This window comes from Equus asinus, chromosome 18, assembly GCF_041296235.1.
Source record: "Equus asinus isolate D_3611 breed Donkey chromosome 18, EquAss-T2T_v2, whole genome shotgun sequence".
Classification (NCBI taxonomy): Eukaryota; Metazoa; Chordata; class Mammalia; order Perissodactyla; family Equidae; genus Equus; species Equus asinus.
In genome coordinates, this window is record NC_091807.1 from 24,085,697 (window position 1) to 24,098,162 (window position 12,466).

At 38.6% G+C, this 12,466-nt stretch overlaps 1 protein-coding gene across 6 annotated transcripts in view; it reads right to left on the bottom strand.

Moving 5' to 3' along the window:
* The window catches only part of APP (amyloid beta precursor protein), a 253,740-nt gene that overhangs the window by 105,622 nt on the left and 135,652 nt on the right, over positions 1-12,466 (bottom strand). For all 6 annotated transcript variants that reach the window (XM_014859018.3, XM_014859014.3, XM_014859016.3 and 3 more), the window contains exon 6: positions 8,217-8,419. In XM_014859018.3, the coding sequence (XP_014714504.3) occupies positions 8,217-8,419 (203 nt within the window). The remainder of the gene's footprint in view (positions 1-8,216; positions 8,420-12,466) is intronic.

The window sequence follows — 12,466 nt, forward strand, 5'->3', positions numbered from 1 at the left end:
TTATGAGACTACATTACACAACTCATCAGATAACTGTTTTTATCTTACTAAATGAGAATTTATCAACTTTGTTTCAGCTTATGTTTTATCTCACTTATTCTTTTCAAATAAAATATTCACTGGTGCAAAGCACTTAGTTAGGTGTTACAGCTGACACTGAGATGAGACACAGCATTGTAGGGGTTATTTCTCTGCTCATATATTTAAAGCGGGACATCACTGTAGATCCCAATGTCATAGCCCAGTGGTTTGCAACCAGAGAGATTCTGCCTCCATCCCCTCCCAGGGCACATCTAGTGATGACTACAGACATTTTTGGTTGTCGCAATTGGGGGCTGCTACTGGGGGTAGAGGCCAGGGATCCTGCTTAACATCCTACAATGAACAGTACAGACCCAACAACAAAGAACAGTCAGGCCAAAACATTAATAATGCTGAGGTTGAGAAATCCTGCCATCGCCCAAGCAAACACCAGAAGGATTCATGCTGCATTTTAGTAATTTTGCTCACTCATGAGATTGAGGCTACTATGTGGCAGTCACCTGAACAGGCTTGCCATTATAAACTAAATAGAGTGTGCCTCTAACAATTCTTCCATTTACTCCTTTTACCATTTTCAGAGTCTCTTTAATTCTTAAAATTCGGGGTGCTTCTGTCTTGAAGGCTGAGGAGTTTTCTTGAACGTCATTTTTATATGACCCCGCAGTTTTTTGTTTTTGAAGATTGGCTCTGAGCTAACATCTGTTGCCAATCTTCCTCTTTTTTTTTTTTTTCCCCTCCCCAAAGCTCCAGTACATAGTTGTATATCCTAGCTGTAGGTCATTCCAATTCTTTTATGTTGGATGCCACCACAGTGTGGCTTAATAAGAGGTGTGTAGGTCCGGGCCCAGAATCTGAACCAGCAAACCCCAGGTCACCAAAGCAGAGCACATGAACTTAACCACTAGGCTATGGGGCCGGCCCCAAAGATGAACTTTTAGGAGGGCAAAATGGCTGAAGGCTGAGAGAAAGAATTAGGTTGTAATTCCCCCTGCTTAAAATCTCCAGAAAGCATTTTTCTACAAAGCAACTAAAGGTTTCCATTAAAATCCACAACTCTGTTACTGCCCAAGGAATCTGAGCCTCTACTCAGTTAGACATATGTGTTAGTTAAAAAGCCATGCTCATGAAAACGACATGCATGTTTCAATGAACGGTCTCTCATTTGCTGGACTTCTTGTATTAGTTTTGATTTTTTCTTAATTGCAAACTTTGTGTTGTGTAGATGCATACAATTGTTGTGTCGGAGGCATTTGTGTCTGAGGTATTTTTTGAACAGCATCTAATTTGGGAAAAAACATGAGAAGAATTAGCATTTTTTAAAAAAAATTTCTGCCTTTTAAGTTGGACTTAAAATGTGTTTTATTTTTAATAAATGTAGACATAATTGTATTAAAATACCTTTAGTTGGTAATTCCTGCTATTCTAACATGGAATAAAAGTACTGTGACAGAAATAAGTGTAGAAATGGAAGATGAAAAGTAACTAAGAACTGCTAGCCATGTAAAATTTCAAGCAAATGAAGTTAAAAAATATAATTTTCTATGCGGCAATGCAGATCTTTGTGAATACACTAAACTATCAAATTCTATATTTTCTGCTATGCAAATTGTATCTCAATAAATTTGCTACTAAAAAGTAGAAAATTATATATGTATATACACACACACAATCTTTTATACGGCTATTCCTCATTCTCACTTTTTAAGCAACCTTACTATCTGACTGGGCTTCCTAAATTGATATGGTTAAATTACGTGGAAAGAAGCTTGTCAGTGCCATGTTTCACTCTGCCTCTATCAAAACGGATATCAAATACCTCAAAATCAAAGGCTGCTGTGCCATGGGGCACAAAATAACGGGCTGCCACATGTCACATCTATGTCCAGTGCTGACACTGGTTCTCTCGACATCATTAGACAGGATGCTACATTCTGGTCCAGGAACAGGCGTGGATCTCATTTGCCCTTAGTCATGACACCGAGGTAAAGGCTGGCTTGAAAGGGCAGAGTCATCATCACTCTGCTCTGTTCCCAAACACTCCATGGAGCTTTATTGTCATTGTGGGGCAGTGTGCTGCTATGAGAGCTCCAACAAAAGTACGTGAGTACCTTTTCATATTTGCAGCAAGTTCACAGTTGTCCCCAAACTTTGTGAAAGGTTAAATACGAATGATAAATAAGAATCCAATTAGTCAGTTACAGGATACCTTGTAAGTATCACATCCATTACAGACAGGTAACAGTGGAGACATGAGAATTAGGCCAGGCTTTGTTTCCTCTACCCTTGAGATCAATACAAGCCCTCTGATATATTTATGATACTTGCTGTCATTCTATTTGGTGCTCCATTAACTGGTAAATCCCTATTCTCATTTAAAAATCACTCAAATGCCAACTTCTCGGCAAAGCCTTATTTGAAACACTTGTCTTCAGGCTGAGCCCTTTCCATCCTTGGTGGGGACAAAGTTCCTTCCCAGGCAGGTCAGAAAGAAACTGTGCAGGTTTGGCTGGAAGCAACCTGACCAAGCCACCATATTCATATCCCTGTGCCCCCAGCAACCAGTGCAATGGCCAGCACCTAGGAGTGCCTGGGTGACACTGGTGGAATGTACAGCAGTAAATCACATGGTGCTTCTCCCAGATTAATGGTTACCAGAGGGAGGTGAACCGTAATTTAATTCTGCTGCGTTCAGTCAACTAGCCCAAGGCAAGCAACATGTAGATGAAACTTTTTAACTTCGTCATCATATGGGATGCTTAAGGAGCCACCTACGTCAGTGTCTCTGTCCATTTAACAGATGAACTTCGAAGAGGATCAAAATACCAGCAGGAAATGAAACACTATGTTGAAATGCAGTGGCATTTAATACTACCTTGGTTTAATTTTCAGCCAGACATGAAATTTAACTGTAGGTATTTTAATATACATCAGATATTCACAAAAAATATTTTAATCAAGAAACCAAGTTTAAGCTGTTTTTTATTCTTAACATATGTCTATATGTATCAGCTCTATTATACCAACAGAAATGGATATGTCTCATTTAGGCTTTCTATCATTAAAAAGACAGGCTTTTGGCTTTCCTAATTAGTAAACATTAATTCTCTGGAGGATCAGAATGATACTTGTAACCATGGCAATGACAGCAGCTTAGGTTAACTGAGTACTTACTGTCCACCAGGAACGGTGTTCAGTGTTTCCCATTGGTACTTCATTTAATCTTCACAAAATGATTAAAATGAGGTGGGTATTACTAAACTCTATTTTTATAGAGGGACGGAAGGCAACTTAAAGGTTATTTGATTGATACAATACTACATAGTAGGCTGTAGAGCCCGGAGTTGACTCTGCGCAGGCAGCCTGTGCTTGTTAAACAAACTGAACACTTGCAATGTGCCAGGTATTATGGTAAATGCTGAACATGGATCATCTAAAGCAATTCGTACAGCGAACACACTTCATATCAGCATCTTTACTACACACATGAAAAAACAGACTCACCAAGATTATTTAACTGGCCCAAGGACATAAAATTATTAAAAATTCTCTCAAACACTTTACTAGTCTGCCTCTAACCATAATAAAACTACCTTAATGAAATTAATGTCGTATGGTAGGTAGTATCTGAAATATAAAAAACTTCCTAGTATTTTTCTAATGATCAATATCCAAGGTTTTCTATAAAGGCCCAAATAGTGAATATTTTCAGCTTTGCAGGCCACATGGTGTCTCTCACAACTACTCAATTCTGCCTCCGTAGCATGAGAGCAGCCACAGACAATAGGTAAATAAATGGGATTGGCTGTGTCCTAATAAAACTTTTTGATTAGAAAACAGGTGACAGGCCATATTTGGCCCATGGTCCAGTCTGCCAATCCCTGATCATTATTATTATTAAGACTTCTAACACTGAGGAAATGTTCACTGTGAAATAATAATAAGATCAATATATGCCTATAGCAAAGGAATGCACATTTATAAGGGAGCACAGGTTAAATGGAAATAGCATGTATTTAGAAACAAAAGGAAAAGGAAAATTTGATATTAGTGTCATAGAAATACCCTGGTCCATGAGGGTCCAAATTCTCACCAGTTACCAGCTTTGTGATTGTGGGCAACTAAAAAAAAATTTCTCTAATCTTAGTTGCCTTGGCTTTAAATGGGGAAGTAAAATTTCTACCTCATAGCAAAGCTACAAGGATTAAAGATAAAACCACCGCCCTAAAGAGGAAGGGGAGTGGGGATCCTGAAAACACAAGGATTCCAGCCCAACACAGGAACAGCTAACCCCCCATTACATCTTCCACAGTAGCAGAACGCCTAGCAATTAGCAGGGGCACAATGAATATTTCCTGAAGAAATAAGCATAAGGAAAAAACCCAGAATTACTCTGGATGCACCCAACAGGCTAGACTAAATCAAGGATTATGTCATTTATTGCAATACCCATGTTTAATCAGAGTTTAAGGACTCATGGTTGAGTCAGAAATTACCCTGATAGCTTGGGTTTATGAGGTGTAATCCCTTCTGAAATCACAGAAAATTAGGAACAAGTGTCTAAAATACTATTGTTTTACTCAAATTGGTATTGATTTATTCCTCTAGATCAATATCTAAGTTTTTCTTAATTACCCAAAACAATAAATCTTAAAGCCAAACAGATGTAGCAGTGTGCTCACATTTAAATAATACCTTTCTCCTCTGGAATCAGTAACACAGAACTGATATCTTCCACTTTAATACCATTGATTCTAAAACAAAATGGCTGAAAGTTTTATGACCAAGCTGAAATGTCCTATATTTTTCTTCCCTCTGCCTACTATTTTCAAATTTTAACAGGCTACAAAAGTATTGAGGTTTTTTATGAAGCACATTAAGGATTCGTGTTTGTAGCAATATGTTGGTAATGAAGAAACAATTTTCTTATTAAGTATGGTTGTAAATTACATTTTCTCTCAGGCACTGAAACATTAACATTGAAAACTAGATTATAAGTCTCTTTTCAATATCTCTTCTTTGCAAGTCTCTTCTCATTTTTATTTTCAGCACAAGAGCCAGCTACTTGTAATGAGAGTTTTACAAAGTTAGCAATCACCTCTGGCACTGCCATCGCTCTTCATTCATCAGAGAAGAACCATAACTCATCTTCTACAACCAGAGATGTGGAGGGAATGTAGCTCACTCCTTTAATGTTACCATCTAAAACTTCTACTTCTTTCTTGGAATTAGCGAGAACACAGCAAACTCTCTGACGTGGACACAATATACCATGTTTCTTCTCTTAGGCCTCTTTGTCCAGAAAGATTTGCCTCAATTATAGCTTTTGTCCATTTCCAGAGTCTTATATGGGATAGATAGGTTCCCATTAAGGGTTCTTCCATTTCCGGCATTTTCAATTGGTCCCTCTAAATGACCAGGTATTTTGCTTTTAGAAGGTCACTTTTATTGCTCTTCTTGCCACCAACATTATTAACTTGTCATCTTTTAAGACTAGCTTCTTTTTTTATCTCTATGCTGGAGATTTTTTTTTAAAATTCTCTTTTAACTGCTTTTGTCTTTCTATAGAAAATACTATAATATATATGACCCTCTATATTCTATCTTAGTATCTAATAATGCTACACTTAGAGAAAGACTGAAGCAGAAAGAACTGGACTTATTCAGAACATAACAAGACCATATTATCTCAAGAGAATTCTGTCTTGCTCTGGAATACGGGCATGGAGTTTATGTGACATTCTCTCATTGTACTGCCTAAATTATGTCACTCCCAGTTTTCTCATCTCCTTAATCGCAAGGTCATCAAACCAAAATCTCTTCATTGTTTCTACCAGAAAAATCCTCAGCACACAGTAGGTCCTGAATTGACTACCCTCAGCTAATGGTCATACTTGTCAGCCTGGCATTGAAGGTTTCCACATTTTAGTCCCAACCTAATTTCCTGTAACTCTCTTAAGTAAGATTATTTGCTCTTGTTTAAATCAGATTGATTTTATCTCCTAAACATGCCATGTACCTTCCCATGGCACCAAATTTGTTTTGCTATGCTGAATGACTCTAAAGTACGCTGTAGCAAAATCCATTGGCAGACCCACCACTAGCCCCTTCACTTCTAGTTCAAATGCCATCTCTTCCATAGGCCCGTCTCTGCTCAATCTCTTACTCCTTGAAGTAGGCTCTGGGCTTGTACTTTATAACACAAGTCACTTTGTGTATCTTTGACTTCCTCCTGGATTTGAACATCCATGAGGGTCAGCTATCCTCTGTGTTCTCATCAGATGGTCCACTGAGTCTAGCAAAATGGCTTGTACCAAACAGGTTCTCCAAAAACGAATGTCGAATAAGTGGATGTTAATTATTATGTAAATAGCTATCTTGATGGAGATCACAAGAACATCAGTCCCACCACAGAATACTAACTGCTGTAATTTGTAGTCACATATCTTTTAGGTTTCCAGAAAAATCTGTCTTTCTCTGCTAGGAATAGGGAAGCTACCAAGTTCACTCAGCCAGATCTGCCACAAATGGTCCTAAGAAGCACAGGAAAAACACCTGGGAAAGGATGTCTCGGATATTTGAAAAACAGTGGTTCAACTAAAACAAGCATTTACTTAAATGTGTATCTACTTACATAAGCACTACTGCGCTAAATTGAATAAGCTGTCATTAATAGGGAATGATAAAGGTAAACAATCCATCTTGTAGTATATATTCTTTTCAAAAAGAATATCTGATGCTTTCAATGGATTTTAAGCTAACTCTGAGTGTTCAATTCAGAATAACGTCAGTTTTAAAAGCTTCAAGTTAAAGAAATGCAAAACCTCAAAAACACTATGTTAAGTGCAAAAAGCTAGACACAAAAGATCAATTATTTCACTTATATTAAATGTCCAGAAAAGGCAAATGTGTAGAAATATAAAGTGTATTAGTTGTTGCTTGGGGCTGGCGGTGAAAACAAGGATCAACCGTGAATGGGTGTAAGGGATCTTACTGGCATGATGAAAATGCTCTAAGACTGGCTTATGGTAGTGGTTGCACAATTTGGTATATTTATTAAAGCCACTGAATTATATATTTATTTGATTAAAATAAGTGAATTTTATATGTAAATTATACCTCAATAAAGTTATAAAAAATGCAATGAAGGGAAGAAGATACTAGTGTGATCTTTAGGAATCTACTTGAGGCAGAGAAAGTAACCCATTTTAAGCTCCAATTTAACCACAGAGCTGAAATCATTCTACCTTAATAAAAAGTGAGAGGAAGACTTACAATGTTGTAACATTTGTGGATAGACTTTAAAAACTCAATAACTCCATCCACATTCATTCAATCTAATTCTAGGACCACCTTTTACCATTTGTAAAACAAATGCATACCTTTAAGAAAGGCAACCCAACAATTCACTAGCTCCTATAACATTTGGCTGTTTAATGTCAACCGAATGCTTGGGTTTTTATCTCACGGAGACTAAACGAAAGTCCTTCAGCTCACAACGTTCTCAACAGAGGAATTAAACAGAAAAAGAAGGTCTTAAGTCTAACGCTACATCTACCTCTCAAAGAAGGCACTGTCACCTCCCCCAAGAAAATAACATAAAGACAACACAAGTCATCCAAGTTAAAGTTCATGGCAAAAAATAATGTGCTAACTCACCAAATATCCTTCTTCTTTTTTAATAAAACCTAATTGCAACTACTCACTCAACTAAGATTTATTGAAAACTTTGTATAAGCCAGGCACTCTGAATGACACTAAGTAAAATCCAGTCTTTGCCTCAAGGAATTCATAGTTAGGTGGTGAAAGAGGCAAGAGATGATGGAGTGCAAGAAACACCCACGGCGGGGGTGAGGGGGCGGGGATACTAAAGAGGTCACCTAACTTGGCCTTTGTTCAGTGACATGGTAACTGGTTTGGTGGAGTTTTGCAGAACAAGCTGGGGTTTGCCAGCAGCATACACAAGATACAGAATAGACTGTATAATCAGGATTTCACGTGGTTTGAAATGAATTGTTGGATTGTTTGTTAAACCGCAGAGTTCAACAACCATGAGAAGACTTGTTATTTTGAATTTTTACTTTTGTTTGGGGAAGGCAGTGGTCCTAAGCTGGATAGAAATGCCAAATACTGGTAAGATGCCTTCCTTTTCCCTGAGAAAGCAAACAGTGGGTTACCTCGGACCACCTCTTCCACAGACTCTGTGGTGGTGGTTGTGGTCGTGGCAATGCTGGTGGTTCTCTCCGTGGCCTCCTCATAGGGTTCCTCAGCCTCTTCCTCTACCTCATCACCGTCCTCATCGTCCTCGTCATCCTCGGCTTCTTCTTCCTCCACATCAGCCACATCCTCCTCCTCTGCTACTTCCACTACTTTGTCTTCACTGGAGCAGGAAATAGAAATAACAGCAATGGTCATTTAAACAAATTTTAGGACAGGAAAAAAAAAATTACTGACAAAGAATTTTGTAAATTCAAGAGAGAACATGGCCTTGAATTAAAAACACACACAAGGCTTGAAGCCAGCAGGTCAACGTATGAATCCCAGCACCTTTTACCCTCGGGCACAACTCCTCCTAGTTTATGCAGTTGCAAAAAGAGGATACCATGATTCCAACTATGTGACATCCTGGAAAAGGTAAAATTATGGGGACTACAAAAAGCCCAACAGTTGGTAGGGGTTCAGGGTGAGGAAGGACGGAATGACGAGGCAGAGCACAGGGGATTTTTAGGGTAGTGAAATTACTCTGTAAGATACTGTAATGGTGGATACACAGCACCGTGCATTTGTCAAAGCCAACAGAACTATCAAACGCAAAAAGTGAACTCTAACTTAAACTATAAACTTTAGTTAATAATAATACATCAATACTGGATCAAATGTATCAGACTAATGCAAAATGTTAACAACAGAGGAAATGGGGGAGAGGGGACAGAAATGGGGGAGAAGGGAGTTCTCTGTACTTCCCACTCAAATTTTCTGTGAACTGAAAACTGCTCTAAAATAAACGAAGTCTATTAAATAGGTGGGGAGGGGAGGATACCAAAATGGAGTTTATTGTATTATGGGGATGACTTCTTATAATGTATGTGAAAATACCACACAGTATCTGCATAGCAGATACTCAATAAGAATAAGTGGAAACTGGTTCAAACATTGCTATTGAAAGTTTAAACTGGAAATAGAGTGGGGAGAAGAAATTGGCTTAAATAGGTCTGCAATATCCAGCGGTCAGGGATGCCTATGAAATTATACGGTTGTGCTCTCTACTCTTGCTAATTGTGTAAGTTTTGTAGAGTATCTGGTATTTCAGTGGTTCTCAAAATTTCAGCGAGTATCAGAATCACCTGGAAGGTTTATTAAAACACAGATCACCAGGCACCACCCCCAGAGTTTCTGAATCAGTGAGTCTGGGATGGGCCCTGAGAATATGAATTTCTAACAAGTTCCCAGGTGATGCCAATGCTGGTAGTCAGGGGACAACATTCTGAGAACCACGCAGTATGCAATACTGAGAATAATGGTAACAGATAGCCAGTGAGTCACAGTATAATTGGGAAAGGGATCAGAAATAATATTTATGACATTAAATACGTATATACTTATGCACAGGGCTGAGTAATAAATCAGCAAATCTGGATGGCAAAAGAAAGGCATGTCTGGAACAAAATTACAAAGTCCTAGTAAGATATCCTTGTGGAAATCATGTACCTGCCAGCGCAGACATGGTCGAGAGCATCTGAAGGATGATAAACGAAGATAAGAATGTCAGCGTTAAATAGTGAAAGTGTATCACACGCCATATGGCCATATAGGAGAAATAAATGTTACATCTTTGATCAGATTACAAAACCAATACAGAAGAAAGATCCAGATGCGGTGGAGGATTTCAACTCACAGAGCACCTGCCCCAGGCCTTATTGGACAAGAAGCACCACAGGAGTAAGACTGAGGCTGCCATGTTGACATTTAAATTTCCCAGAAAAAAGACACAGCAGAGGAGAATTATTACCCAAGGGCTGATTCTTGCCTATTAGGAAAAGCACATTGTTGGGAGCAGGCATAGAAACCTGGAGAGTTTGTGTCAGACACAACCTGAGGCCTGGAATGCTAGTGTGAGTTCAACATTGTATAGGAGATCAGATGTCAAACATATCAGGGAAAGAAAACAGGTTTCCATGGTCTAGCAAGACAGGAAGGAAGATGGTGAAAGGCTTTCAGAAACTGAAACTCTGCCAGGACAGCCACAAATAATTTTTCTGAGGGCGAAAAAGGAAAAGATATATAAAGAGATGAATCTAGCACTAGATGGAATTCCCTTATTAGCTCAGAACTTAAAGGACTTTTATATATAAAACGTCTATAAAAATATGTATGACCCCCAGTGGAATGACTTTCTAATTCTGATTAAATATGAGACAAGGGATAATAAATGAACACATCCAAAAAAGTTGAAGCATGTGGCCAAAGAATAAGGAGAAACTTATTAAGCAGAATAACATTAATACAAACTTATTAGTGTGTTAATAAACGAAGTGTTAATAGAGAGAAGGCCCTAACCAGTTATTTTACCATTTCCACAAGACCATGAATAGGTAAGAAGAGGAAGAGAAAACACTGGCATTGATAATCAGATGGCATAAGGCTTCATGTGGTTAGCCATAAATGGCGTGCAGTCACTGACTTCTTGACTGACTGAATTCCCGCACAAAAGTCTACTACTTTAGGCAACATTTCAAAAGAATCCTAAATTTAATAGGTGCTCAGATGGCCCCAACTTTACCCGGTATACTTCCTCTTTATTCTTCTATAGAATCTCGATGTTGTAGTACTAGAGAAGAAAGATAACTGATGCATGTCACTAGTCAGTTCACTGTGTTTGAGCTCTCTTCTGCATTGAATCAAATCATAGGCACCAACACTGTTTAGTTCTCCTAATTAAGTGGCAAATCCAGGGAGAAAAATCAAATCAAACCAATATTCTCCTTAAACCATGAAGTGTGCATGCTGTCCTGGAGCACGAATGGAGCGACAGGGTCCAAGTACGTGATCCAGGGTTAAGACGGCACTGTGCTTCCAGGTGGGATGGTGAAAACACGATCCTGGGTACCCCCAGGAACCTCCCTCAACCCTCTCTGTTATGACTTGAATGTTGTACTTAAACCTGCAGACAGAAAACATGCTTACCAAAACAGCTGTGTTTAAAGTGATCTGCATCCTGGTATGTGTCTGGCCATGAAAAAGAGTGACATGTATGCCCATCATCCATCATTGCATCTGCCTAAGCAATTTACCGGCATAATACAAGGAACAGAGATATGTAATACTTCAGCTGGCAGAGGAATTAAATTACTAGGCCTCAGAGAACTGGGGTCCAGCTCTTATTACCATAGCTTTGATTTCTGGAATTAAATTTAGATGTCCATGAATCTAATTATCTATTTGAATGCTATTAAAACAGCAGCACACAGTTATGTTTTAACGACGTTGGGTCTTCCCAAAGAATGCCAAACCTGCCAATGTGCCAACTTCCAATCGCAATTTTCATAAAAGGGGAAAAAAATTACTGTCCACCTTCTCTTCAATTGCTGGACAGTTTCGTTCTGTGATGTGACTAAGGGGAGCCGGTTTTGGAAAGCTGATCAAAGTTCAAGAAAATGCAAGGAGGGGCCAGTGTATGCAAATGTCAGGCTGAGCATCATAAAGCAATTTCCCTATAAACAAACAACTCACAGTAAAATAATCCCGTGGCAACACAGTGGAATGTTCATACTACATTCACAAATTTAAGTGTTTTTGTTTTTAAATTCTAGTAATGAGAAACACTTCTAAAGAATGAAGGAACTATCTGAAAATGCTGATCACCTCAGGATTATCTGAATTTAATAGGAAGGTTAAAGGGTCAAAGGGACATTACTAGGAGGAAATAAATCACTGAAGATAAAATTTTATGTGTCAGCACGCAAGACTTTGGTTTGGTGAAGGATACACTACATCACAAAGGTGACTCTTCTTGTATTTCTAAATAAAGGCTGACCTTGATAGAATTCCACCCGCGGTTGCCTTCTTGATATTCCCTTTAGATAGTGAAAGATTTTGATTCATGCACCAGTTTAATTCCTTTTTGTTTAAGTCATGCAAAATAATTTACCATTTGCATTCCTTAAAAAGCTATATTTATTCTTTCATAGTCTCCGTTAGGACTGACGTTTTTCTTTTCCTTTGTAGGACAAAGGAGAGGAAATGGCAGAGAGAAAGCTCAGATTCCCACGGCTTCTGTGAATTGGACAATCCTGAGACCTGAACTACCGCAGTGATGAGACGAGAGTGAACACAGAACACCCGTCAGTTCCCAAAATGTAACCACCAACCAGGGGCCAGAGGACAAGTCTCACCAGGAAGACGCTCAGACACATATATGTTTATTGAT